The sequence below is a fragment of the Pelodiscus sinensis genome, chromosome 4 (assembly GCF_052426305.1).
Source record: "Pelodiscus sinensis isolate ZL-2025 chromosome 4, ASM5242630v1, whole genome shotgun sequence".
NCBI classification, from domain to species: domain Eukaryota; kingdom Metazoa; phylum Chordata; order Testudines; family Trionychidae; genus Pelodiscus; species Pelodiscus sinensis.
In genome coordinates this window covers 131,403,030-131,426,014 of record NC_143055.1, presented here as the reverse complement: position 1 = coordinate 131,426,014, position 22,985 = coordinate 131,403,030, and the positions used below count along the sequence as shown (strand labels likewise).

At 53.6% G+C, this 22,985-nt stretch overlaps 1 protein-coding gene across 4 annotated transcripts in view; it reads right to left on the bottom strand.

Moving 5' to 3' along the window:
• Positions 1-22,985, bottom strand: part of RBPMS (RNA binding protein, mRNA processing factor) — a 75,739-nt gene that overhangs the window by 18,208 nt on the left and 34,546 nt on the right. For 2 of the 4 annotated variants that reach the window (XM_075929337.2, XM_075929334.2), the window contains exons 5-6: positions 12,982-13,132; positions 1,653-1,783 (exon numbers count right to left, since the gene is read on the bottom strand). In XM_075929337.2, the coding sequence (XP_075785452.2) occupies positions 1,653-1,783; positions 12,982-13,132 (282 nt within the window). The remainder of the gene's footprint in view (positions 1-1,652; positions 1,784-12,981; positions 13,133-22,985) is intronic. The other 2 variants (XM_075929336.2, XM_075929335.2) reach the window with 1 other exon arrangement.

Below are 22,985 nucleotides of genomic sequence, written 5' to 3'. Positions count from 1 at the left end.
AGCTGGAAGTGCTGCACTGGGCAAGCCAGCTTCAGGGATGTTAAGTTGCCACGGGGCAGGAAATCCAGGGTCAAGTGTTTTGGCCCCTCCAGGGCCTGCTAAGTTACGGAGTCAGCAAGCAGTGGAGCAGTCCCCAGGGGCAGCTTGTGCTTGCCGTCAGCCCTGGCCTGTGCCCCGGATCATGGCGTCCTGTTCCGGCTCTTGAGACTCGAAGAACCAGCCAAAAGCTGCCCATCGCCCCCATGGGGCGCACAGTGATTAGTTATGGGCTAGTTTTTCAGAAGAGCTCATCAGCGTGTGTATTTAGAGCAGGGCTGGGGAACCATTTTTGGGTCGGGAGCCGCTGATCCACAGAAAAATCAGTCGGGGGCCGCACACAACGCTCACTATGGGCCCCCGACTGAGAAGCAGAAACTATTCGCCTCGCACACCAGAGGTTGGGGGGTGGGATGGTCCAGGCTAATACATTTTGTGTGCTCCAGTCCCACTGGGAGATGGCAGTGGGGCCAGAGTGTCAGCGCAGGCTCCCTTAGCTGAGGGGCGCCCCAAGCCTCAGGGACCAGATCCTGGCAAGCCACAGGCCACATCCGGTCCCTGGGCCTCCTACCTCTGATTTAGAGCCTCCCTCTGCAACTGCCATGGTCTGAGCACTGACCTCCGCCCTTCCTAGGCCGAGGGAAGGAGGGAAGAGCTGGGGATTTACACCAGCTGGAGGGCATCTTGTCGAGCCTGCAGCCCTGCCGGACACCCCAGCATGGCTATTTGTCCACAGTGGTGCAAGTTGGCAAGGGGGCACCAGCCAGCCCGTCCCTTTAAAGCTGCTGTGTGGGGCAACAAGAGACATTAACGTTTCATTGCTTGAACAGCAGCATTTCCTCTAGGTCTGTTTTAGACGCACACACACAGCCTGTCACCAAAGCATCTGTGCACCAGGTAGAACGTGAAGCAAATACACGTCCTGTCTGCAAAGGCACAGGAAGGATAAAGTACTCTCTATGGTGCTGGGTCCAGGGGTGGACGAGAAGGGAGTCGCAGACGGCACTCGGATTGGCCTTACTGCTTCTCTCAGTGTGAACGCTCCCGGGCACTGTCCACACACCCTCTTAGGAACGCAGGCCACTCTGTAATACGTTGGAACAGGGTCTCTGTCCCTCCACGAAATGCTCGGACTGCCTCTGGGGCTGTGGCCTGCCCACAGGCGCGGTCACAGAGACCACGGGGGTCTCCCGCTACCCAGATGCTTAGCTCCTCGCATACTCCTTCCAGGTGGCCCACTCCGAACGCACACAGCCACCCCCCCCCCACACACGAATTGCCTTCCGGAGAACCAGCCTGGAGTGCCAGCGTGCCCAGAACACATCTCCAGGGAGAAGCCAATGGCCGGGGCTCTACGCTACCCGGTCGATTCTACAGCTGCCTCCTGGGCCCTTTGTGTGAAGGGAAGCGAAAGGGTTAGGAAGAGAGGTGTCTGGGAGACATCAGGCAGCAGGTGCTGTCCCCGCCCGCCCGCCCTTGAGGAGGTGAGATCATCCGTCTCCTGGAGTCGTGTCTGCTAGCCGGGCAGGGGTTAGTCGTACAGTGTGCCCAGGGGCCCAGCGGCAAGAGGCCTGGTGGGAGAGTGAGCGCAGTTGTGGCCGGGTGGTCTCCGTTACCTGGGCATGCAGTGAAGCGGGGTAGGTGAAAGCAGGAGGAGGCAGAGCAGGCGCTAACTCCGCTGGGTACAGAGGGTACGGCCCCCACACTTCAGGGCTACTGGGGTAAAGTGCAGGTACTGTGAGCTCATCTGCAAGAAAAGAATAAGGAGAGGTCACGGTTACCAAGCAGCAGCGTTCAGAGCGCCAGCGCGCGCATCCCGAGCCACAACGCGGCCCTGCCGGTGGCTCTGCCATCAGAGCAGGGCTGGGCGCGGACGTGACAGGGCAGCTGTGGGGGAACAGGCGAAGGGGGGTGGCAGCTAGCTGAAAAGCCTCCCCCTCGGCCGGACTTCTCCGAATAGGCCACTGTGCGGGGACCATTTACCTGCCATGACGTAGTTCACTGTCCATGTCCCAAGCTCAGAGAGCTAAACTGGGCAACAAACTGACAGGTGAAATTCAGTGCTGCTAAGTGCAAAGTAATGCAGCTTGGAAAACAGTCCCCACTGGACATGCAAAGTGATAGCTGGGGGCTAAACGAGCGGTTACCCCTCAGGAAAGACGCTGGTGTCTCTGAAAACATCGGTTCCAGCTACAGTGACAGACAACTGGCAGCCACCATTAGGCAGAGGCTAGCTAGTAAAACAGAAAAGTCACACTGCTGCTGTACAGACCTGGGGCACACCCACACCCCCAACAGTGACAGCCCTTCGCAAAAAGCCGTATTGGAACAGGTCCAGAGAAGGGCAGTACAAATTATTACAGGCGTGAGCCGTGTGAGGCGAGACTGAAAAGACGGGGATTGTTCAGCTCCGAAAAGGGGCAGCTAAGAGGGGGAAAAATCATGAATGCTGTGGAGAACACGAGCAAGGACGTGTTATTTACCCCTCCCCATAACAGAAAAACAGAAAAAAGGGGACTTTTGTCGACAAAGCTATACCTGCGTCTACACTGCCGCTGAGTAAACTCAGCAGTTGTGTCGATGTCTGTAAACCTCATTCTGCGAGGAATAACGTCTTTTGTCGACAGAGTTCTGTCAACAGAAGGCGTTACTGCACCTACACTGTCCTTTGCGTCTACACTGTCATGTCGACAAAGCGGCTTGCTTTGTCGACAGAACTGGATGTCGTCTAGATACTCTTTGTCGACAGAAGCTTTCTCGACAGTAGCTGTCAACAAAAGCCTGTAGTCTAGATGTACCCCAAGATACGTTCCAAAACACGAGGACTGATAGCAAAACAACTTATAGCGGGAAATTTATTTCCTGCAGCCAACTTGCATTTGCACAAACTGTTTGGGGTTGGGGTTTTTTTTGCGCGACTTAGCGGAAAATGGGAGGACTTGTAACGCATCAGTCCCTACAAGCATCAACGACTGTAGTGTGGGACGGATGTATAGCAGGGCGACTGAAAGCAGGGACACCCTGGAGTGTATACCTGGCCTGTGATTACAGCAAGTAGCATTGTGCTCTAATAGCCCAGCCTATCTGGATCAAAATCCCCATGTCCAACTTTCTCCCATGGACAGTTTATTTATGCTTTGGATCCAAGTGGCCAGCGCTGAACCACGACAACTGTGCACTTAGCCTGTTGTTACCCTTCCGTACAAACGCTCTGTGATAATCCAAGAGTGCCTGACGGCAACCCTCTGCCAACAAGTACAACACGTGCAGGGAGGAGTGGGGGGGTGGATTGACGGGGCCAAGGCCGGGGTGGTAGCTGGAACAGCAACCTGGCTGAGGTCACACTAAAGCAGGATGCAGGAAGCAGGTGGGTCCCTGGGCAGAAAGTCAGCTGGGGAAGTGAGCGCCCAGATGCGGGTTGGGATCTGCCATTTGGGAACCGCACGCTGTAGAGAGTCACTGCACGCTGTAGAGAGTTGCTCTTTGGGGCTGGCAGGAAAGGACACATCTCACGGCCACCTTCTCTCACGGTGACCTTCTCCTGCCCATTCCCTCTCGGGCACAGCTGCTCACCTGCATAAATACCGCCTGCTGCTCAAAAGGAAGTGGTGGACACTTTCTGTCTGGCCCCCAGGTGACGAGGCCTTGCAACTGGCTCACTAGGGAGGAACAGGCCAGGCCCCCTCAGCTGGGCTACCAGAGAGCACCCACTGGAACGTGTTTTTCTCTCCTCCGCCGTCCCCACCGCCAGCGTGACCTCGTTTCGCCCCCTCCTGCTCACCAGGCTGGCGTGGGCGCTGACACCTGTAAAGCAGCGCTTGCATTTTTCATGTGTGCCCCACCCGTAAAAAAGGCTCCTGCACTACCAGCCGCTGCCTGGGATTTTCAGGAGCCGTTGCTTCCGGGTGTTTAATTGCCCCAGACCCGGGCCGAGCCACCCCACCCCACAGCTCAAGAAAGCACAGTCTGTTCCCTGTGAGCACTGGCGCAGGGAAATGCAGAGCACTGTATTCCCCATGCGTGGGCCGGTGGGCAGAGGGCTTGGCTCATACAGAAGTGATGAAAATGGCTGCTGGCCAATATTTTAGGGGCGGCTTTGTGGGTGCTCACAAACACCTTCCTCCTCAAGCCATACCAGGGAGGGAGACCGTGGAAAAGTGCCCCCCAAATGAGCCCTACTGGGTTTAAAATAAGCTAAGCTAAGTAGGAAAAGATGCTTCCTTCCACCAACACCGCCGCCTCTCCCCCTCCAGCATGACCTACTTGCGCACGCCAATATAGTCTGGTACCTGGCATTCCTGTGCCTCACTGATCCTGTTGTTCCAAGTTCTGTTCCCAATACCCTCAGCTAACGCCAGGCACTCACCATCGTCCACGCCCTCCGCGTAGAACTAGTTTTGTCTCTATTCAGTCGTAGGGTCTAGCGACGTTCCGAACAGGCGTGTGATGTGTTACCGACGTGGTTCTAGGCGTGCAGCGGCCGTCGCATTGCCCTGGTACTGCTCATTCCCTTCCCAAGCCGGGAGTGTCTTTATCCCTGGATCGTTGCAGCCATGCTAGGGATTTCGCTCACTTCAGCTACACCCGTACGGTTAACGCAGCCAAGCCCTAAGAAACTTCTCCCGCCACCGACAGTCCCTCTCATCTTTTCCATCCACGCAGGTGAATAGAATCACAGAAGGGAAGGGACCTCAAGAGATCATCAAGTCCAGCCCCCTGCTCTCATGGCAGGACCCAGCACCATCTAGACCATCCCTGACAGGTGTCTGTCCAACCTGCTCTTAAATATCTCCAGAGATGGAGATTCCACAAGCTCCCCAGGCAACTTATTCCAGTGTTTAACCGCCTGGACAGCTATGGCAAACGTTGGGGTGGCTATAGCCCCACAACGCCCCCTCCCCTCCCCCAGCACCACCCCTGGCAACCGAGCCCAGTGCTGCAGCAGAATGAGGGCCAGTTGTCGCAGCCAGCCAGTAACTAGAACAACTGGATGTCGATTTTAGCAGCATCCTGCTAGAATCCTTCAGCTGCCCCCACAGCCTAGTAGGGGCAGCCTGCTGTCCGCCCCCCCCCATAATGGCCCTGAAATCATCATGCACCTTTGTTCCTTGCCTTGCTCCAAATCATTTTCCCTCCCCCCCCCTTACTCCCAGCCAGAACAGCAGAAAGGGCCCCCGGCAATACCCTTCCCCCGCAAACCGAGGAGGAGCCGGGGAGGCCTTTGAATGACACAGGAGATTAAAACTTTACACTGTTGACTTTAAAGTAAGATAAACAGTGAAAACTTGGCAAGTGCTAGGGTAAACAACTCCCTCTCTCCCACCACTCATTCCTCAGGCCCGGCTCATGGTGGGGGAAGCACACGCCAAAGCCATAGCACCCTGACCTTCCCCAGGGGGAATGAGCCTGAATGCTAGACAGCCAGATGGAACGGGGATTGGAACAAGCCCCTGGCGGCCCTGCCTGCGAGGGAGCCGAAAGCCCCCGCAAAGGGCTCTCCCTCCAGGGCACGAGGCATGACTCAGCCATGGTGCTTGGAGAAAACAAAGGGTTGGGGGTTTCCACCAGACGATGAAAACGTTTAGGGTGAAACCGAGCCCCGTGCAGCATGAGCACGAAGCCACGGTGGCATCTAGCCCCCACGTACGTCCTCCATGCAAGATGCATGCCACTCTCTTCACAGAGAGACGCTCACTACACGGCCACGTCTACACGAGGAAACTGTTTCGAAATAACTACATTCGACCTAACTCCCGCTATAACACATTCGAAATGGCACGTCCTCACTACGAGGAAGCCTCGAAATGAGTCCTGAGGCAGGCTCCGTTAATGTGGACGCACTACCTCAGTCTCGGGGCCCCAGGAAACCCGGGGGAGCCATTCGCTGGAATGACTCTGGGGAGTTGGTATTTTGAACTGGCGTGTCCCCACTACCGCTATTTCGAAGTAACTCTTTCGGAATTGGTGCTACTCTGATGAAAAGCAGGGGCACAATTTCAAATTAAGCGGTAGAGTGGCAGCTCTGCTTAGAAATTCAACCTAAGGGGGGTTTGTTCAGTAAAGTCCTAGCATGGACCGCAAAGGTAAAGGGAAAAATGCCTCCCTTCCATCTGAAGAAGTGGGTCTGGCCCACGAAAGCTCATCATCTAATAAACCATCTTGTTAGTCTTTAAAGTGCTACATTGTCCTGCATTTTGCTTCCCTTCCATCTGTGCTAGACAGCATTGCCAGATGGTTTAACAAAAAATACTGGACAACTTCTCCCTCCCCCCTGAAAAAAAAACACAGGGAAAAAATTCTGTTGAGAAAAAAAAAGGAGAGAGACCAAAGTTGTCAAGCAAAAAAAAGGGGGGGAGGAGAGCAAAGTTGTTAAGCACTGCGCCTTTAAATAGCCCTGTACTCCTCACTCCCCCACTCCTGCCAGACGCGGCAGGGGAAAATTGTCCCCGCCAGGCTTCCGTCCAAGGGAAACAGGAAATACCAGACGTTTCACGTGTCCGGTTTTTTCTTTTTCTTTACCGGACGGGACAGGGAACCCGAATAATGGACAGTCCAGGTGAAAACCAGACACCTGGCAACTCTAGGTAGCAATTACACTGTTCTCCACACTGACTTCGAAGGATCTGAATCCACAGCAGGTCACTCCTACATCAGGACTACCTGCGAGGCACTCGGCTGAGGCTAACCAGCCACACAGTTCAGACAACTGGACTCCTGTTGAAATTAATGGGACTTTTGCCTGGAGCCAGGCCCAAGAAGATGCTCCGTTGTAATCTCTTGCTAGCTCACACGAAACTGAGTTGATTATGACTAATTGCATCACTCGCGGGACTTGTTTACACGGCTGAAGGAAATGAAAATGAGTGATAACCATTTTGCACATGCTCTTGATAACATCTGGGTTACAAACATCCACACGAACGTCACTGAAACGTCCACGAAGAGAGGCAGCTGGCTCCATTCTGGAACCTGCCCCGCAGGTTTGGAAGGCCGACGTTCCTCGTCGAGCAGCATTTCCATTGTCCAGCTGCGGCTGCCGTGTGCTTACGCTCGGAGTCGGTTCGGGTTCGAACCTGTGGATGTTACATGGTGAAATGGGCCCCTTTCACGGTTACATGCTGGGGGTCAGAGAGCACAAAAGGTAAAATGATCTGCTCCAGCTAATTCCTGGACACAGGAATCCCTGGGTGAGGTTCTCCCTACCTTGTGCTGTACTGGTGCTCCTATTGGATGATCTGAGATCCCTCCTGGCCTATACAACTACAGATATTCCCGACATACTGCACCACGCCAGGCTGCTCACAAAACTGGCGTTCCATGCTAACCGGAATATTTATCCACCTTGCTTTCCCCCTCACCCATGCTGGCGTTAGAGCATTCCACATGAAACACCCCAGCGTTTAGGCCTCATTGAGTTGCCATCTTCAGGCCCCAACTAAACCCTGGGGTTCACAGGCCTTTCAACTTCAGAGAGCGCAACGAAGATGGGAACTGAGACCAACCACTAGCTGGGAAGAGCTCCCGCCTGCTAGTTCTGTCCAAAAGGATTGTTTAGGAGAGGAGAATGGGAATACAAATTGCTCAGCTGAACTCTTTATCTCCATCTCTGCCCAGCATGCTGTATTCACCAGGGATTTGTAATCCCTTTTGAAAACTGGATTTTATTCCTGGATTTAGCAGCATAATTCCATTTTCCACCCCCGCCCCTAAAGCAATGTGTATTTTTGTTGCACAGAAAAGTCCAATCATCCTTTTAAAAAAATTGAAGCGCTATATAAAAGTCATTCCTGGTCATTTTTGTTTTTCATTCACTTTGTCTCTTTCTAATGTAGCCTGGGAATTTCTTTGCTGTTTCACAAGTGAATTCCATTTGTTTTCTACATCAGCTGCCCCTTAAAATACCTACTTGAGAGGACAGGATGAAGCTTGTACTTGGATTTCTTTTTACATAATTTAATACTCCTTTTAGTGAATTTTAATTTTTTTTAAGATGATTCTGCTTCACTGCACTTGTAAAAAAAATAACCAAAGTATTTCCAGACAGTAGGAGTTTGCAGTCACTGGAGGTTCTCATTTTTTAGTGTCCTCGTTCTCCAATATCAGAAATTTCTGCCTGAATTTGCAAAGAGCCTGCAACAGTAGCTCTGAGCTGTGAACTGCCCCATTCAGAGTGTTAATGCGGATGCCAGTGTATGGATACTACACATGCTAATAGTTCTAACAATTTCCCTGAGCAATGCAGCCTGTTAGAAAGGAGATTGTCATGTTATACATGTTGTACACCATCTATTTGCAGCAAGAGCTCATTCTGGGGGCAGAATTCGTTGGCCTACAACAGGGGTGAGCAAAAGGGCCTCCGCGGGCCAGATCCACTCTGCCCCCAACCCTGCGAGCATGCAATCAGGGCCTGGGGGTAGGGGAGTGCGGGAAGCCTCCTCCCACCTTGCCAGGAGCATGTGGCTCTTTAAAGCGCCGTGCACTGCGCACAGGGCGGGGGGGGGGGGGGAGAGCGGAGGCTTTGCATGCTCCCCCGCCCCCCAGACCAATCAGGGCCTGGGGAGCTGCAAGAAGCTTCCTTGAGCCTGCAAGGAGACCATAGCACATCAAAGTACCACGTGCTACCCGCAGGGCGGGAGGAAGCTTCCGGCGCTCCTGTGCCCTGATTGGCCTGGGGGCGGGGGAGCATGCCAAGCCTCTTCCAGGGCATGGATGCCTAGTGGGAAGGGGGGGCAAAGGGGCTGCCCCACCCCCAGACCAATCATGATTGGGGGGGGGGGTGGCCCCGCCCCTTCCTGTTTAGACCCCGCCCCTTCCACGGTGTCCTGGGCAAAAATTATTGCCACCCTGGCCTACAAGAAACCATCATTTATTTGTGTCTTCGATCAAGAAGCCAGGCCCAAGAATCCCATGGGCCACCCATGTCTCATAGACTCATAGACTTTAAGGTCAGAAGGGACCATTATGATCATCTAGTCTGACCCCCTGCACAGTGCAGGCCACAGAATCTCAACCACCCCTCTTAGAATAATCCTCTCACCTATATCAAAGATATTGAAGCATTCAAATACTTTGAAGGACCCAACATGCAGAGAGTCCTTCAGCTGTGATCTGTGCCCAATGCTACAGAGGAAGGCGAAAAACCTCCAGGGCCTCTGCCAATGTACCCTGGAGGAAAATTCCTTCCCGACCTCAAATATGGCGATCAGCTAAACCCTGAGCATGTGGGCAAGACTCACCAGCCAGACACCCAGAAAGTTCCCTATAGCAACTCCTATCATCCCTCCATTGACCTATTTCCAACTGATAATGAATGGTCAATTAGTTACCAAGATCCTGTTATTTCATCCAACCATCCCCTTATCATAGAATCATAGAACTGGAAGAGACCCCAGAAGGTCGTCAAGTCCAGCCCCCGCTCTAGGCAGGACCAATCCCATCTAAATCAACCCGGCCAGGGCTTTGTCAAGCCGAGACTTAAACACCTCTAGGGATGGAGACTCCACTACTTCCCTAGGTAACCCATTCCAATGCATGTCCTTACTGTGGAGCGGCCAGGCCCAAGGACCTCACAGGACATCCGAGCGCGGTGAGGACCCGAGGACAGCAGTGCGCATCGGAGAGCCCATGTGATCATCATTTGACCATGTGCACAATCTCCTGACAGCAGCGTCCGATGCTGGCATCTGGAGAGGGTAGAACTTGGTTTGTGGATGGACTTGGACGAGTTCCACTTCCTGCATCCTCCCAATCTGACCTTGGGATTCATCTAATATAAAGAGCTAAGCAAAAAAATACAAACCCAACTGACTTCAGAAATTGTTTCTGAAAAACTTCCCGGAGGCCAAAAGTTTCCACGTAAAATGGGCAACGAGGGCATCAGTTGTGGGTGTTTGTTTTTAGCTTCGCACGTCTCCATTAACCACTTGCAAAGAGTACAAAAAATAACATGACAGTGTCGACCTTCATCTGACAATATTTGCGTTTTGCAGGGGGGAGCCTGTGTGAATAATAGCCGATGCAGAACCATGGAAGCACAGAAATGCCAGGCTAACCGGAACCTTGAGAGGTTATCTATTCCAGCCCCCTGCACTGAGGCAGACCCGTGTAAACATCAATAATCCTTGACAGGTGTTTGTCCAACCTGTTCTTTAAAACCCCCCAACGAGGGGAATTCCACAACCTCCCTTGAAAAACTATCCCAGCTTTTAACCCGCCTCGGAGTCAGTTTTTCCTAATCGTTAACCTAAGTCTTCCTTGCTGCACATTAAGCCATTTACTTCTCCTACCTTCAGTGAACATGGAGAACAATTGCTCGTCTTCTTTATAACAGTCTGTGACGTATCTGAAGATTGTCATCAAGTCCCCCTTCACTCATTTTTAATCAAAACTCAACTTTTTAAAACTTTCCTTACAAGTCAGGTTTACTAAACTTTTTGCATTTTATTGCTTGCATCTGGTCTTTCTCCACATTTCTAGAAAGAGGTGGAGAAACGGGATCGTCCGGAAAAGAGCAACAAAAATGATTAAAGGTCTAAGAAAACATGAGGGAAGACTGAAAGAATTGGGCTTGTTTAGTTTAGAAAAGAGAAGACTGAGAGGGGACATATTGGACATTTTGTGTTTTGCCCGATGTCTTTTCCAAAAGATGTCTGGGAAGTTCAAGTCCCTCATCCCTACCACATCTTGTGTTTTTGTTATTTCTATTATCCATTCTAGAAATACCCCATCCACCTCCTCCTCCTGCCTGGGTGGTCTATAGTAGACTCCCTACCACGATGTCATCCTGGTAGATATTGACAAGTGTTTGTCTGGAGAGACTTGTATTGGCTAAGATTTAATGTCACTATTAACGAGATTTACAAATTAAAGAGAAGTAACACTCCCTGGTACCCCTGACTGAGTATATCCAAACAGGGTGTTTTTAGCTTGGCTGTTCTTTCACAGCTGTGTTCACAGGGGAGAAATGGTTTGTAGAGATTGAAAACTTAAAGTGAACTCCAGCTGATTTACAGAAATTCAGACAAACTATGTTTACGACGGTAACGTGTGCGACTGTAAAAAGACACCCATCCTATAGAAACAATGATACTGACACTATAGAGTCAGTTTCAGTGCAGCACAGTGATTAAGACATATGCTTATTGACATCACTAGCTCCCTAATGGCACGATCCTTCCACTAACAAACCAGTGTGATAAGGAAGTGCCTGACCACCAAACAATGCCACTACACCCAGATTTACTGCAAGTAAGCAGGTGTGCAAACCATGCCTCGCACACGAGCCACACAGCAGAGTGGCTGCAGGGTAGTTCCTCTATCAGGGTCGAGAGTCTGAGCAAGTTCTGGACTCCCAACCTTCCAAATTTAAAAAAAAACCCAGCTTGGAACTGTTCTCAGTGCGCGGCACCAGGGGAACATCGGGACAGGGCAACCAAGCGCAAGGAGCCCAGCTGAGCTCATGGGCATGTTCATCTGCATGGTCGTGACTCCTTGGTGCTGCTTCCAGGCGGCACAGAGGGAGCATGCTGTTGCCAGTGTGCCCTGTAAGCTGAGCGCTTGGGCGGGCACCCAGGAGAGATTCTAATGCTGCCCAGCTGATTAGAAGAGTGCTCACAGCTGGCATATGTGTTTCTACAGGCGGTGCACATCTGCACATGCCAAGGTGCAAATAACTAAATTTATTCCGCACATGGATGGAAAAAATTAGCGGGAACACTAGCTGTTACCTCCTCGGAGCGTGTAACACTCATTTTGCACAGGGTTGCACAGCTGTACAAGATGCTGGGGAAAGCCGGCCTGACCTGTGAAATGCCAGTGGGAGCCAAGAAGGGACCGCCCCCATGATGGGGTAGGGATGGAGTTACAATCCCCTAAGAAACGTCCACCATTGGCCACTGTGGGGAACACAATCCTGAACTGCACAGCTTGCTCCAGTGTCCTCCTATTAGAATCCCAGAAGATGCGGCTTTCAACATCCCCTCTTGATTTAAAAACGGTCCGCGATGGAGAATCCATCACCTGTTCTAACGGTTAATTACGTTCACGGTTAAAAATGTATGTTGCATTTCTAGTCTCAGTTTGGCTAGCTCCCACTTAGACATTACACCTGCTATACCTGTCTCTAGGCCTCTTAAACACCTGTTCCCTAGGTAGGCACGTGTAGACTATCACGTGCGCCCTCAAACTTCACTCTGAAAACACACTGAGCCCTGAGAATGTTTCTAAGAGGCAAGTTTTTTAACCCTTCAAATCATTTCTGTGGCTCTTCTCTGAACCCTCTCCAACACCCTTCTCGAACTGTGGACACCAGAAGTGGACACCGCCTGCCAGCAACGGGTGCAGCAGTGCCCGACACAGAGGTGAAATCACCTCCCTGAGATTCCCGTTTGCACAGCCCATGACTGCGTTAGCCCTTTCGGCCCCCAGCACAGCCCTGGGAGTTCACGGTTAGCTCATTATCCACTATGACCCCCGAATCTTTGTCAGAGTCACTGTCCTCAGGATAGAGTCCCCGATCCTGCAGGTGTAGCCTGTGGGCTCTGTTCCCAGATGTATACACGGACGTGTACACCATTGCGTCTTCGCTGTGGGGTGGAAACGTTCTAGATGTGACCGTGCATAGATCCACAGAGCGCCAGTAGCAACAGCCAGAAAACAACAGCACAGGCACCAAGCGAGGCCACTCGTTTGTACCTACTGCCTAGGCTCCCTTCCAGAGGAAGATGATCCCCTCTGACTCCTGGTCTACCAAACCGCCTCATCTTCCCACAGGCGTGAGGGGGGCGCGCTCCAGTCACACCGAGCATTGCTCTGCACAGACACCGGCCTAGCGCAGCCATTTCTCCCCTGTCCGGTTGTCTACGTCACCGAGTGCCACACAACCCGGCTCCTTGGCCATCTCTCCCCGCTGTCTGAATTCAGAAGAGCATAAAAGCAAACACTTACATGACTCCCTGGTAATGAACTGAGGTACAGCGCTGGGGAGAGGCGTGCTCGGGTTCGGGGTTCCCACTAGCTTGCTCTTGGCCATCTTGGTGTTTGCCTTGGCGAACTCTAGTCGTAGCGTTTGTGGGATTTCGGGGTCAAAGCGAATTCCCTTGATCAAAGCAAGAAAACAAGAGAGCGTGTCAATTATCCGTACAGCCAACAGGGAAAACTGCTGAATAGAATCAGCTGGGGGGGGAGGGGGATTCCCGACACAGGAGGGAGAAGCCACTGGGGGTGGGGACACGAGCACCTCAAAGCAAAACACAAATCACTAGGTTCTCCGAGCCGGCAGTGAGATCTGCCCTGGCAGGACCAGCACCTCCGTAGGGATTCAGGATCCAGGTGCCTGGATCTGACTGCAGGATACGGGCTTTCCCCCACTTTGCAGAAAGGAAAACACACCCACATTCCAGTTTTAAAGCTGAAGCTGATGACTGGTTTGCAAATTCGTATCTTTACTGACTCGGCTGACACAACCGTCACCGGGAAGGGCTCGGTTTTCCTTCCTTTGCTACAAAGAGCAGCACCGGCCCTCCTCCGGCTCACAGAACAGCTGTGACAAGCTCACAAGGCAGAGAACGCTGCACACACACACCAGCCTTTGTAGGCTGGCACCTTCCAGCCAAGGGGTGTCCAAACGCAGCAGCATTCAGTTACATGGGCAGTGTCAAGGACCCAAGGCCGGGACTGGTTCTCAGGACTCCGGTGATCAGTAACCGCACTGCACAGCGGTAGCGGAGCTGGCCAGAGGCTTGTGAAAGCAACGGCAAGTTGGCCACACGCAGAAGACAGAAACCCTAAAACCAGAGGAACGGAGAGCAGCTGAAAGGCTCCGAGTTTGCCCCGAGGGAAGGGCTGTTTGCAGAGTTATTTTGAGAAGTCCGGGGATCAGGAGAAACAGTCACGATTAACTCAGGCTGGGCTCCCACACCGCAGAATCAAACCCACGCGGGATGCAAAAAGGCAAGGAGGAGAGAGGGGGCGAATAAAGGGAAAGAGAAACACCTGTCCCCTGGCTGTGAACAGTTACACGTCTTACGGCCAGGGCAGAGGGCTCCGGGAGTGGGAAATGGGGTGGACAGACCCTTCCCACTGAAAGCAGTGAAGGGCACAGCCCCAAGCTGGACTCAGAACCACTCTGAAGTCGCTAAGACCCAGGTCTGGACTTGGGAGCTCAGGGCACCTCTAGCTGACGTGTTCTTTAGCTACAGCAAGCAAGGGAGGTTTAGGTTGGACATTAGGAACAAATTCTTTCTGTCCGGGTGGTTACACACTGGAATAAGTTGCCTAGGGAAGTTGTGGAATCTCCATCCCTGGAGATAGTTAAGAGCAGGTTGGACAGACACCGGTCAGGGATGATCTAGACAGAGCTTGGTCCTGCCGTGAGGGCAGGGGACTGGACTCGACAACCTCTCGAGGTCCCTTCCAGTCCTGGTGTTCTAGTCGTCTATGCTGATGCTCAGCTTCAAGAGAGGTGGATTGCGCAGGACCCAAGGGATGAGAAGGTCTCTGAACCCCCAGCTAAGCAGAAGGGAGCATCGTATGGGAACAGGCTTGCTTGTGAGGTGTCTCCAGAACTCCCAGCTGAGGCATGGCCCACAAATACCCAGCCCCAGAACCGCCTCCCCTCTGGAACTGTGGCCCTGTCACCGCTAGGCGCTCCCGGGAGGGCAAGGCGTGGGAGCAGGGTCAGGAGACGGGAGCGCCTCCTACAGGACGCACAGGGCGTTGGGGACATTTTGCTCCTCATGTCTCCGTACCTCACTTCCCATCTGTAAAATGGGGAGAATGTGCCTTCCTTCCCCACCCCCTCTGTCTGGCTCATCTAGCTCCTTGGGAAGTTCCTTGCTCTGGAACCCTTGCACAATGGGGCCCTGACCAGTGACCTAGAGCCATGACTCCCGCGGCTCGCTGGCGATCTGTAACGGGAGCGCCGATCCTCTCTCCTGCATGCTCAGCAGACCTGCGTCCACCCCCCCGACCTCTCAGACCCCTCGCGGAACTGGGTCTCCTGCCCCCTCTGTAGAGAGGCCAAGGAGCGGGGAGGCAGGGAGAAGGAACAGGAGGGGGTGGGAAGATGCCCATCACTGGCCTGCCCTGCATAAATAAAGCTGTGTCACTTCCAGAGCTACGGTTCTGGCGTCGCCCGCAAGCCCGGCAATTCTTTATTCGGAGGCCGGTGTGCGTCCGCGGGACATGACAGTGTTTATTTGTACCGGTCCTGCTGTCAGAGAGGAGTGAAAACCACGCCCAGCAGGAGAGGGGACCCCGGTCTCTCCAATCCGTAACTCGCAGGACCAGTGGGGCCGTCTCAAAGTCCCGTCTTCTCAGGCAGTCAGACCGACCGAGGAAGGAGGGGCTTTCCCACGCAGACCCACCCCTCCTTTTTCAAGTGCCCTCCGCAGTCCGTGCACCTTCGGCAGAGTGAGAAACTTCCAAGGCCAAGTCGCAAAGCCAAGCGAGTGTCGAGAGAGAGAGAGAGAGAGAGAGAGAGGAGAAAAGCGCAAAGAGGCGGGTGGGGAGCGTGGCGAATGCTGCCACGGCTGGGTGGCAGGATGCTCCTAGGGACACAGGAATGTCACCGCTCCCTGGCTGGCCAGCCCCAGGGAAGGCCAGGGAGAGCCAAAGGAGCAAGACAGATGCAGCGATAGCGCAGGGCGCGCGACAGCAACTTTTGCTGGAACTAAACTCCCAGGCATAACCGCTCGGGCATGGCAGCATTCGGCGACGCTGACCCGGGCATGCACTGAGTGTCACGGTGGTCTCCTCCCTCCTGCGCAGCTCCTCAGCTTCTCGGCTACGTGGCCAGACGCTCCAGGCCCTAACCAAGTCCACATGAAATGAAAATTTACCGTCCCCCCTCATCTATCCTACATGGGGGAATGGCTGCTGCAAACTCCCATCTTGCTGCTACAGACTCGCCGGGCCTCGGGACAAGGCAGGGGAGCTGCCTCGTGCCCCATGTAAGATGGAAGGGGCAGGGCTGGGGCTAGCCCCCCTAGACAGTCCTCTGCACTGCGGGGGGCTCTAGCAGGGATTTCAAGAGCCCGGGACCCTTTTGAATTGCCAGGCCCTGGAGCTACTGCCCTCTTTGTCCTGCTCCCCGCCCCTCTACCGGTGGGCCCGAACTCCAGGTATTATCCACAGCCATTTTCATCGAAACGTGAGCAGGATATAAAGAGCCTCGCTCCCAAGAAGTCCGATAAGTATTTGCGCGTGTAAATCCACTTGTGCGTGTGAACGGGTCAGCTGTGCACCTGGCTGGCCGCATCCACGCACACACAAACGTGCCACAACAGGGCACATCCACGGGGCTTGTGCAGAGTCTGCGTGTGCTCAATGGAAGTCAATCCAGATCTTACTCAAGCTGGGACCGATGGCCACACGGGGGGAAGTGCCAAACTCAATTCCCCAGCCCACTACGTCGTTGAGCAAAACAAACCCCCGATTTCTTCCTTCCAAATTAAAGTCCCGACGTCCTTTAAAGCCTCCGAAGTTTAAATGACCTAATTTGTTTGGCAGCAAATTCTGAGTCGACAGGCTTAGAACAAGTCACATTCCTCTAACATCTCTCGCATCAGCACCATATTTGGGTCCTGTTCCACAGAGCCCTTATCCTTGGGGATTAGCCAAGCCAAAAATACTTTACATTTAAAAAAGACGACCAGGAAAAACAGAGAAAGAAACTAGAGACGGGCTGTTTGCCATTATCCCTGCGTGATGTGATTACCCCGGGCACACAATGATTTCACCCAAAATGGCATCAGGAGATGAACTCTTACGGATAGCAGGGAGCTGGGCTCGTTGAAATCCATTTTTTTCCATGTGAAAAAACAGGCTAAAAAACAAGTCAATCGCTAACTGGGAGGTTAGAAAATGGCTTCCTTCAGGGCAAGGTTGCTGCTTTTTGGGGTCCGAGGGGAGTCAACAGGGTGCCCTTATAGCCAAGAAGGCTAATGGCATATTAGGGTGCATTAGGAGGAGCATTGCCAGCAGATCTAGAGAAGTGATTATCCCCCTTTATTCGGCTCTGGTGAGGCTACATCTGGAGTATTGTGTCCAGTTTTGGGGCCCCCACTACAGAAAGGATGTGGATGCATTGGAGAGGGTCCAGCGGAGGGAAACCAAAATGATTCGGGGGCTGGAGTGCATGACCTATGAGGAGCAGCTGAGGGACTTGGACTTGGGTCTGTTTAGTCTGCAGAAGAGAAGAGTGAGGGGGATTTGATAGCAGCCTTCAACTTCCTGAAGGGAGGTTCCAAAGAGGATGGAGAGAGGCTGTTCACAGTAGTGACAGGTGGCAGAACAAGGAGCAATGGGCTCAAGTTGTGGTGGGAGAGGTCCAGGTTGGATATTAGGAAAAACTATTTCACTAGGAGGGTGGTGAAGCACTGGAATGGGTTCCCTAGGGAAGTAGTGGAGTCTCCATCCCTAGAGGTATTTAAGTCTCGGCTTGACAAAGCCCTGGCTGGGTTGATTTAGTTGGGTTGGTCCTGCCTAGGGCAGGGGGCTGGACTTGACCTTCTGAGGTCTCTTCCAGCTCTATGGTTCTATGATTCTGTAACTAGGGACAACGATCAGGTCTAGATTTGTTGCCCAGCACAAAGCCAAGCAAAACGCCCCCGTTTTAAATTTTCATGGCAAGGTTCAAGGGAGGAGTCGCTTCAGGGTTTGGCTGGGATGCCCATCCAGATGCAACTCAGCTGTTTCAACTGGGTTGGCTTTGAGTTTTGGAGCCTCATTGTTCCCAAGCTGGAATTTCAAGGGCTAAGCTCTCCGGCACGAATCAAAGCAGAGGCAAGGGCTGACTCTGCAAGGGGGCTGCTGGGTTTTCACTCCAGTTAGGATCCTATGAAACCTGGGGGGGGAGGGGTGTCCAACAATCAGGGTCACAGACAGCCGAGGCCACCACTTGTGACCCCACCTGGCACTGGGTGGAGCCAGCACACAGCCCCCAGTCCAGGGCTGCCTCAACTGGGGCAAAGGAGGAGGAAGCTCGCAGGCCTGCTAGTGCGTGAGGGAAGGTGCAGGGGAGCAGAGCTAGAGAAAGGCGGAGCTGCGCGGAATTGCATTTCCTCGCATCTGGGCTGAATCCTGGCCCGCTTCCAGAGGGACTCCGTCCACACGCCCATGCCCCGCTCCCTGCTGGGGAAAAGGCCGATACACTGAGACAGGCACCCCACTGTACCGCAGGGGCGAGTTCGGGTTCTCCCCTTGGGATGGCATGGCCATGGGCTTACGCCGGGTTGGGGGGACGATGACATGGAATTCAGAGAGCTGTAACCGGTGGGTGTCCTGCGGGACAGCGCCCGCTTTGCAGAAAGACAACACCCCTTTGGACCTTGCCTCGTATGGGAAAGGTGGAGGGATTCCGGTCTGCAGGGAGGCAACAAGATGAGCTAGTCTAGATCTGGGCTGCTCCGTACCCAGCCGCCTTCCACCGGAATGCACCGGATACCCTGCATTCTCGTTTTCTGGCCCATCCCATCCGATGAGAGAACCAGGCCTCGTGACTGACGGGAACGCTAGGAAACGAACAAGGCGCACGCGAGGGGGATTAAAAACTGGCTGGCAGACAGTGATTGCAAGCAGGGGATTTCTAGCACGCGGGCGTCCAGCATCTTGGGTCTATGCTATGGAATATTTTTATCAGTGACCTGGAAGAAAACATCAAATCGTGGCCAAGAAAAGTTTGCAGGTGACAACTGGGGGACTCCATGCTGACAAAGATTTAGGGGCTGGGGTGGGTGATACGCAACCCCGGTGCGATGCAGCAGCCAAAAGGCTAATGCAGCCCTCGGATGCTCAAACAGGGCAATCGTGAGCGGGAGCAGAGAGGTTATTTCAGCTCTGCATTCGGCACTGGCTATTACGCTGGGGCTGAGAGAGCAGAGCTACATTCATGGTGCTATAACCTTGTTTTACTGCTTCCCTTGGCTTTCCCTTGCTGCTTTGCTCCATTCATCCCTCTGTACATATTTCCCACTCTGTGTTCACTGTACTGTTCTGTTGGGGGGGGTTACTCCCAGGAGGAGTATAGGGAACAAGAATCCCGGGGGGGCGGGGAGCGGGAGTTTCCTCGCTTCTTTCCTACACATCCTTTTCCTGGTCAGAGCCACCTGCAGAGCAGACTCATCTTGGCCACAAATGTGTCCTGTGCTGGTGCCCACAATGCAAGAAGGATGCTGATAAACAGGAGGGGTCAGAGAAAAGCTGCAAGAATGAATAAAAGGCTAGAAAACAGCGAGGGATGTTCCATCTACTTCGCTTCCCAAAGAGAAGGCAAAGAGGAGACTTGGTTACAGTCTATAGGTATCTACAAGGGGGAAAATATTTACTAACAAGCTCTTCAGTCCAGCAGAGAAAGGTGTAACACCGTCCAATCTGGACACTGAAGCTAGACAAATTCAGACTGGAAACACAGGGCGATTTTTTACAATGAGAGGCGGGGTTCCCTGTAAGATGAGCACTTGGACGTCCACCCAGGAGAGAGTCAAATGCCACCGCAGCTGATTAGCAGAAAGCCCACAGCTGACAGGATGTGTTTCCACTAGCGGTGCACATGCCTCGGCGCACATAAAATTTATTCCGCACATGGATGGGGAAAACTAAGAGGGAACCTTGGTGAGTGTAATTAACCTTTGGAACGACTTACCAAAGGCTGTGCTAATCCAGCACTGACCAGTTTTACACCGAGAGGGGATGTGTTTGTAACTCATCTACTCGAGGCACGATATGGGTGAAGTTTCCTGGTCTATGTTCTACCCAGGGTCAGATTTGATGATCCCAGTGGTTCGTTCTGGCCTTAGCACCTACAAAAGTATGACTTAAAGACAGAGGTATTTAGAGCAAATAAAAGGGGCAGGCGCCGCTCTCGGGTCCAGCAGCCACTCCCGGAGCTGGATTTTAACAGGGGCTAGATAATTCCTTCCCCACTAACAACATTTGTATTTCTCTTGAAGGCTGAGGCAGGCAAACCCCATTGCTTAGGCCTCTGTTGAGTCTTGTCCCTCCCGCATCTATTGTACAACTTGCCTAGGGCATTATGGGTTACCGGGGTGTTTGCTCCTTCCTCTGCAGCGTCAGGCCTAGGCCGCCGATGGTATCAGGCAAGATTAGGTCGGGTGCCCAGCCAGTATTTAAAGGAAAAGGCCCGACTCTCTGGGATGGGAATGCAAAGGAGAATGTGAGGGGGTGGGAAATTGTTTTGTTAGCTCCCCATCACGTCCAGCGCTGCCTGGGGGCCCTGTCCCAGGCTCCCCAGGACTCTGATCCTGCCTACTGGGACCAAGCTGCGGCTAGATTAGCGAGATAGGGTGGGAGAGCAACTTATGCATCAGTGGATGCTTTGCAGGGGACGGACAGTTCTTATGGGCATGAGCAGCGGCGGGGAGGCAGAACGTGACACATGCACGCAGCCAGCCAGCTCGCCGCACCACTGCCCCAGCTGGCAGAGGTCACGGGGACTAGCACAGGACGGACCATTGGTCCCATCTGCTATGACGGCGGAGGTGAGATCCTAGCAGGCAAGGCAGGCCGCCGTGCACGCTATCCCAGTGAATGGGGGGGAGCAGATCCAACGCCATCTCTCATTCGTAGGAGTCTGGATAAGACCTTCACGAAAGAGCAGTTCTCTCCTCCCCCCCGCCCACCAGCCTAGTGCAGGGTCTTTTGCACCCTGAAGTACGTGGTACTGTCTCGGTCCGAGGACACGGGGCTATATGGACCGGGGGTGTGATTCCGTGTGGCTGTTCCCACGGCTCTTTATTTCCTTCCCTGACGGAGCCCCAGGGCGCTGGACGGGATGGGACACTTATCGGTGACTAACCTCCTGGCCCCACTTTCTGCTGCCGTGTTCCCAAAGCTACAACCACCACAAAGCGCGGCGCGGAGAACCCTGCATTCCCGGAGAGGAAGGGGCTTTCCTACCTACATGGACTAGCCTTGGCATCGTCTGCTTTTACCTCATTTCTGGTGGCGCCGTGCCCGTGAAAGCCAGGGCAGCCGGCAGGAAGTGCAGAGTTCTGCTGACTTTCCTCTCACATTTTTTCCTCCCTCTGAAGCTCTCCCACAGTTTTAACCCCTGCGCGGCCAACAGAAGACGTGTGTGAAAGGAGCCTCTTACTCGCTAACGCACACGGCTAACCCGACCGGAGAGGAAGCTTTGAGCCGCTCAAGAGGAGAAAGATCGGTGAGCTGGTCGGATAATTTTATGCCCCATAATGTTTGCACTTCAACGTGCTCAAACAGGAGACATCTACTCTCATGCTTCAGGGCACCGTTCCATTCCACGCATCAGCTGATCAGCGTCAGGGTCAGGAAGGAAACTCAACCCCCAGCTCCCTTTATCCTGCACAGGGGAGTGACAGAATTGCTGGGCCTCTGGACAAGGTGGGGGGCAGCTCTGCACTCCTGGAGGGGTGGGGCAGAGGCTAGTCTCTCCCAACGCCTGGAGTACCCTGCCTGGCACTCGGGCGGCGATTGAAAGGGCTCTAGCCACAGGCGCTGCTGCAATAGCAGCCCCGGGCCCTTCAGAATTGCTAGGCCCTGGTGCAACAGCTCCCTTCCCCCCGTCCATCGGCAGGCCTGAGCCAGCACTGTAGATATGAGCAAGTGCAGCTTGCTGAGGTTACAACCCTTGCCGCATTTGAGAGGGGCTGTTCTCAGAATACTCTCTCAGTATGGCGGGGAAGGAGCAGCGTCGCCAGACTCTTGGGCTATGTCTACACTGCAAGCTTCTTGCGCACAAACTTTTTGCGCAAGAGCGCGTCCACACTGCCATGTGCTTTTGCACAAGGGCGTCCACGGCAGCGTCGACGCGCTCTTGCGCAAGGAAGCTCTGATGGACAGTTTAGCCACAGGGGTGTCTTGCGCGAGAAACCCCTGTTGCCCGTCCACCCTGCCTTCTTGCACAAGAGCTCTTGCGCAAAAGGGCTTCTTCCTTGTAGAAGGAGGACAGACCTGGCCCAAAAAGCCCTCTGCTCTTACGACCAACGTTTTCTTACGATTCTGTACTTGCGCTCGTAGTACGGACGCGCTGCACGTTTTTGTGCAGAAACTCTGCCGTGTAGACGGCGCCTTGCAGAGAAAAGAGAGCAGAGATTTAAAAAGCCCCCGGGCGCGTCTGTGGCGAGGCGCCCCCTGGCGAACAGGTGCAGAGCTGCCAAGTCTCGTTCACTTACAGGACTTTTAGGGCGGCTCTACAGGTTTTTCTCCCCCCAAAAGAGGACTCGGTGCATGGTTCAGGGGATTGGCCTCCCCTCTTGCTACAAAGGCCAGCCACTGCCTTCAGAGGCAAGCCACGGAAATCCACGCTCTGACTCACGGCAGCGCTCTGACTTTCTCCCAGGGCCTGAAACATGGCTCCCGTTTCCTCAGAGCCACCAGCCTCTCGCAGACACACCGCTGTGTCCTGGGGCCAGCGCTCTGCCGGCCTGGCTGGCTCAGCCGCGCCACGAAAACAGGCTTCCCGCAAGCGAGGGCAACCATTCTGAATTGCGCCCAGCGCCCCATGTGAACCCCTTCCACGAGGGGACTAGCTAAGAGCACTAGGAGCGCGCCCAGCGCCGTTGCCGGGCTCACACTGGCGCTTTACAGCGCTCGGGGCTGGAGAAAGGGGAGTGTTTTCACCCCCGTGAGCCAGAACGTTACAGGGACTGTAAAGTGCCCGTGTAGACGTGGCCTGAAATAGAAACCCAGGCAACAAAGGGAGAAATTCTGATGTGGAGCGAGTTAAAAAACAATGACTGACACGATTAAAGCAGCGATGCTCTATTAAAACCACGGCGGGCAGACATTATTTCAGAAGTATTTCTCTCTTAAAACAAACAAATGAATCAGCATTGATCATGTGAGCCTAGTTTTAGTCTCTGTAACTGCAGGTGACCTCTCAGAACCTCTCTACAACTCCAAGCCTGTTGCTTAGCATGCAAAGAGACTCACTGGGAAGTTATTTGTGGTGA